The 5,633-nt window shown below is 40.1% G+C and overlaps 1 protein-coding gene across 1 annotated transcript; it reads right to left on the bottom strand.

The window, feature by feature from the left end:
• Window positions 1-574: 574 nt before the first annotated feature.
• LOC146857066 (zinc finger MYM-type protein 1-like) lies at window positions 575-3,061 on the bottom strand. The gene has a single exon (XM_085647015.1). It carries the CDS (start codon window positions 3,059-3,061, stop codon window positions 575-577), a length of 2,487 nt encoding a protein of 828 aa, XP_085503141.1.
• Window positions 3,062-5,633: the final 2,572 nt, after the last annotated feature.

The following is a 5,633-nucleotide window of genomic DNA, read 5'->3' as shown; positions in this document are numbered from 1 at the left end:
GACAGTCAATCAGATCTTTATCAATAACCTGTCGTTCGGTGCCAAAGACCGCTCTGGCCTCTTCCCAAATGAGAGGCCTGGGGTCCCGCATGCTCACCTCAGAATCTGTACCCCAAACATGGCGGGAGGGCCCCCTGCACAATAAGGGTGAGGGGGGGAGGAAGATGGATATGAATTCATTATAGTAAATTCACTGAAAACAACACTAAGGTTACTATGACTTTATTATTAGGTCTTGTAATAATATAAAAAAATATTGTTTTAATTAGCCGCCCCTCTTAATACACACCAAAAATACAACAAAACAGAAGACCACTGTACAGTTTAAGAAGTGCATTGCATATATTGTAACATTACCCGCTTAGTTGGAACTTATGTACTGACATGTGTTAAAACTGGTGCAGAAAGAAAATGTAAGGTGCAGAGCTGTATCACATGACCAAGGTTTCTCCAAGTTAAATAAAGAGTTGAAGAAAAAAACACAAAAAAAAACCAACAAAAATTCAAAATGATGTATAGGAAAGTAAATGAAAACACTATGTTTAATTTTCAAGTAAAACGTAAATCCAACATTCTAAAATGTTATTTTTCTTGCTTTTCTATTGGCAAAATCATCAATGACATCGTCGAAGTCTACTTCATCACTCAGTTGCTGTTCTATAGACAGTATGGCAAGATTTCTTAAACGTAAGGCACTCATTGTAGATCTTAGGTAATTCTTAATCAATTTCAATTTAGAAAAACTTCTCTCACAACCAGCAACACTTACAGCAATTGTGAGGAAAATTCGCAGTAGTATTACAATATTTGGAACGGAGTTCTCAAGACTGTATTTTAGAATAAACTGCAAAAGTTCAAGGGGACTGTCCTTCCAGGTCTCTGTTTCGTGTTGCGTAGCAGCAACAGAAATAAAACTCTGAAGTCTTTTTCTCTCAACGAGGAACTCTTCCTCATTAATGTCATCATGATAATGATTTAATTGACATTCGTATTTGTCATTCAAAAGATTCGATGGAGTAAGGAAAGCATATTTTTCAGCAAGAACATGAAGTTGTTGAAATCTTGTGGTGATTTCTTGGATCACTCTGTCCAGTGAAGAAAACATTTCTCTCCTCAACTCAGTTTCGTATGTCAATTCAGCATCTCGTGATTCTTCACCTGCCATTAGTTTCTTCTTTCTACACCGACGATCCATGACTATCCCAAGATCATCACAAATTTCTTTGGCGTAAGCTACTGAATTGTTAACTAATTCACACCTATTTTCAGTTAGAAATGCTTTTAAAGCATTGAGTTTTATGTCACATTGTTGTATATTCAATCCTTTGGTTTGGAGGTAGACCTGAGTGTCGTTAATTTCAACAAGGACGGATTCCCACAGGCCAAGAAAGCACAGGAAGGAAAAAGATTGTAAAGCAACAAGCAGCACACCAGCATCTGACCTGGTAACTCTATTTTCTTCTTCACCAGTTAAACGTTCTACAGCACTTAAGATTTTTGAGTAATTTTTTTTTACAACACTCACAGCATCTCCCCGTGCACTCCACCGAGTCTCTATTACACGCTTGACACTTTGGCCAGTGACTGAAGTCAGAATATCCCAGCGATGGGTCGAGGAAGAAAAAAACACGAACAAACGCTCCACAGTTCCAAAAAAGGTCACAGAATTCACAGCAACAGAAGCTGCATGTAAACCAGCCAAATTCAGCGAGTGATTTGTACATGCGACAAATTCTGCTTTTCCATTAATTTCCCTGATGCGTCTTTGAACGCCAGTATGTTGACCAGCCATCACAGCAGCATTATCATATGCTTGTCCTCTACAATTTTGAATATCAATTCCGTTGCTTTCTAAATTCTGCAAAATCATAGTTGAAATATTCTCAGCGGTTTTACCTTTTGTTTCAAGGAAATCGACAAATGATTCCACAACCATCACTTTATTTCCATTGATCATAACATAGCGTAAAACTTGGCTCGTCTGATCCTTATGAGAAATATCAGGGGTGCTGTCGAATATCATAGAAAAATACTTAGCTTCTTTCACTTGCTCGATAACCTTGCTTCTTACTTTTTCTCCCAAAAGTTCTATAAACTCATTCTGGATAGTAGGCGACATATAGGATTTAGCATACTTTTTCCCCAGCTTAATTCTTACAGTATGCTCACGTAGCACTGGATCGTATTTGGCCAACAAATGAACCAATTCTAGAAAATTTCCTCTATTTCCTGTTGATTCAGGTTCATCATCAGTCTTGCAATGAATTCCTTCTCGGTGACCCCGTAAAGCCAAATTTTGTTTAGCTAGGAATCTAATGATATCCAACAATCTTGAAAGTATCTCCCTCCACTTCTTTACTTCATTTTCAACTTGTTCTTGTGCCTTTTTGTCAATTGTTGCTCCACATCGGATTCTAATTTCCAACTCCTTCCATTGTGTGAAACATCGAACATGGGCCACACTAGATTCATGATCGCAAATTTTAGGATTGAGTTTCCACCACGTGTTGAATCCATCTGTAGAATCAAAATTTGAATGACTTCTGTCTGCAAATAGTCTGCAACAAAAGCAGTAAAGAGCTTTCTTGGAAGGAGAGTACACCAACCACGATCTCAACATTTTTTCATTATTTGGCAGAGTTTGAAAAAACCACTCGCGTGTAAGTTTTCTGGTTCGTCCTTTGATTAAAGCACCCTCACGAATGACTTCACCAAAATCAGAATCTAGATGTTGAACCACAGACGCCCCTTGTCCTACCAGTAAGATACGCGTGTCATCTTTAATCCTACTTGGCCAAAGACCAACATCTTTTAAGTCAACAGCTGGAATTTCTTGTTGGTTACACCCCTTATCACTTGTTGAAGTTGAAGGATCACTTGACTTTGATGATGGTTGGAATTCAGATTCGGAAATTGCTTCAGTAACAGTAGTAGTAGTACTAGGAGTTTCTGTTTCGCGACTGAGGTATTTCAGTAGTGCACCTTCATGCTTTTTTAATTGTTCCTCTCTGGCCTTTTTCATTTTTCTAAAGGCTGCACCACTTGGTTTTATTCGCTTCATCTTAAGTAAGCTTGAAAGAATAAGAAAAAGAAAGATATTCATAATAAAAAGAATAACGGATAAATACATCCATTTTAAAATGTTAGCTTGTAGTCTTCCCTGTTTAAATTGCAATAAAATACAGTGAGCTAAGAAGGGCATGCGACTCCTAGACCTTGTAACCCTCACTGTCTTGTTATCTGACCATTCTGTACATTGATGACCATACGGAGGGGGGCGTCACATCACGTCCCAGCTGTCATAGCGTGGCAACTCGCCGGCGAGGTACATTTTTTGAGCAGTGCAGTGCTTGCGGGCATAGATATAATTTAGCTCCTGCTGGGCCCCCAGAGTAAATACAACGGAGGGAAACAAAAGCACACAGCTGGTTATCTCTTCACAGGTACTTAAGAGAGGCATGCTTTTGACTTTGTTTGGCTTTGGCCCCTTTATGTGAGTGCATGAACTGTAAGTATCTCAGATGTGTTGGTCTGTCCCAGTATTTAAACACAATTTAAATAGCACTACTTTACTTTCTTTTATAACGCTACTCATCCCAATGCAGGGTTTCAGAGCGATTTACATAACATACAGATTGAAAATAAATCATGCAAGCGTGTAAATCAGTGTACAAGATGTGTTGCATGAGTCAGTGAGGGTTAAAAGTTGTAGCAGTCACATATCCTACAAAGCTAACGGTGCTAGATTAAAAGGCTTACTATTTATGAACTGCAAGTACCAAACGGATCTCTGTTCAAAGCAGTAACCTTACCTAGCTACATTAAAACAAATCTGTCATCTGCATATAACATGATGTGCTTTGCAGGCACATTAACCTTCTATGCTACTTTGAGTCAGATCTGGGACTACACAACAGAAATTTCTCCAAGAAATACTTTAACCTCCAGGGTTCTTCTCACCAATTATTATTGCCTGATAGTTACTGGTCACCTCTGCAGCAGATGCCTTAACCCTATAAAAATATTAGAAAATGCAGACTTTGTAACCAATTAAGCATAAAAGATCTACTAACATGCTTCTCCTTGTTGCCAATTTCTTTGTGGCAGGGTTTGAAAAAAAAATTAAAATTAATTGAGGCCCTGATTTTGCATTGGGATTGCGCCACTTTTTTAGCACAATCCCAAAGCAAAATCAAATTTGTTAAATCTCATAATGGGCTTAAATGCACTCATGAAATACCTAATAAAAACAAATGTGTGTGATCATAATAGCTGACTGGCGGACATTAAATTAACAAACAAGGACACAAGAGGCGACGAGAGCCTGCTACAGAAAGGCAACAAAGCAAGAAGATGCTAAATACACAAAGGGTCCTTGCATCAGCTATCTTTATCCCCTGGCCTGTTCAAATGTCATTCCCATATTTCTTCCGCCCTCCAAAGCATGCAGCAGGGGCAATGGCTCACACCAGTTTTGCCTACTCACATAGGCACATCTGCCTAAAAAGAAGTCTACTTCAGTGCCAGGGCTGGTGCTAATACTTTACTTTGCTGATACTTTTTTCTTCACTTCTTTATCCCTTTTTCAATAGTTTTATGCGCTTCGGAGTATTTAAACAACCTTGTGTTTAAAGTACTTCGAAATAAATAGTACCTTTTGTGTGCACCTAAATGTATTATATTTCCCTTTGATGTGCATTAAAACTAAAAAGCGTGAGTCCTGTGCTCACTCTGCCACAGGACTCAAAAGGACCTCACTGACAAGGCCCAGGTGGGGTGCGGTTGCGGGTGTTCCCTCTCAGAGGGATCCTTGCTAGACTTTTCTTATTGGAGCAAGACAACGCCCGAGTTGCAATCTGTCCCGAGAGGCACAGTGGAGGAAAAAACAATGGAATGCAGCTTGAATAATTTCAGTTTCAGTCTTCAGAGACTTTCTGCATGTATTCCCAGGATCCATCTCCATCGACTGTTACCAATTCTCTAAGGCAGGCGCAGCAACCCACTGAGCTTCCACACAAAATACAGTTCAGCCAGTTATTTGAAAACTACTAACAGACAAATAATTGCTCTCCAGCGGATCATTAATCACCAGCGTTATTGGGGCATCTTTTAAAATTGTTGTCTTATTGTTGTCCTGCATCGGCCATGATAAATAATGATGAAACAGCCCCCTCTGTTAGGACATCTAAAGTGCACGCACATCCCCACTGTAAGGACATGCTAAGTGCACGCACAGCCCCTCTGTAATGTATAGACATCCCAAGTGCACGCACAACCTAACTGTAAGGACATGCTAAGTGCACGCACAGCCCCTCTGTAATGTATAGACATCCCAAGTGCACGCACAACCTAACTGTAAGGATACCTCAATTGCACGCACAGCCACAGCCCCCACTGTAAGGACATCTTGCATGCATGCACAGCCGCCCCCTTTGAGGACATTTAAAGTGCATGCACAGCCCCACTGGACATCTCACTGCATGCACTGCCACCTCAGGAAACTTCAAGTTTCCCATGGGGCACAGGGTCAAGACGGATTTGCAAAGAGCTGGGTCTGAACTGGGGTGACAAAGTGAGCTAAAGAATGATGATGGATTCAACCCAGATCTGTGACTGGGGGTGAGTGTCTGAAA

Source organism: Triturus cristatus, chromosome 3_2 (genome assembly GCF_964204655.1).
Source record: "Triturus cristatus chromosome 3_2, aTriCri1.1, whole genome shotgun sequence".
NCBI lineage: Eukaryota > Metazoa > Chordata > Amphibia > Caudata > Salamandridae > Triturus > Triturus cristatus.
The sequence above is the reverse complement of the archived record's forward strand: the minus strand, read 5'-3'. Positions and strand labels throughout refer to the sequence as shown.

Bases quoted from the DNA above. Each gene is read 5' to 3' on its own strand.
- LOC146857066 (XM_085647015.1), bottom strand. From the start codon at position 3,061: ATGAAGCGAATAAAACCAAGTGGTGCAGCCTTTAGAAAAATGAAAAAG.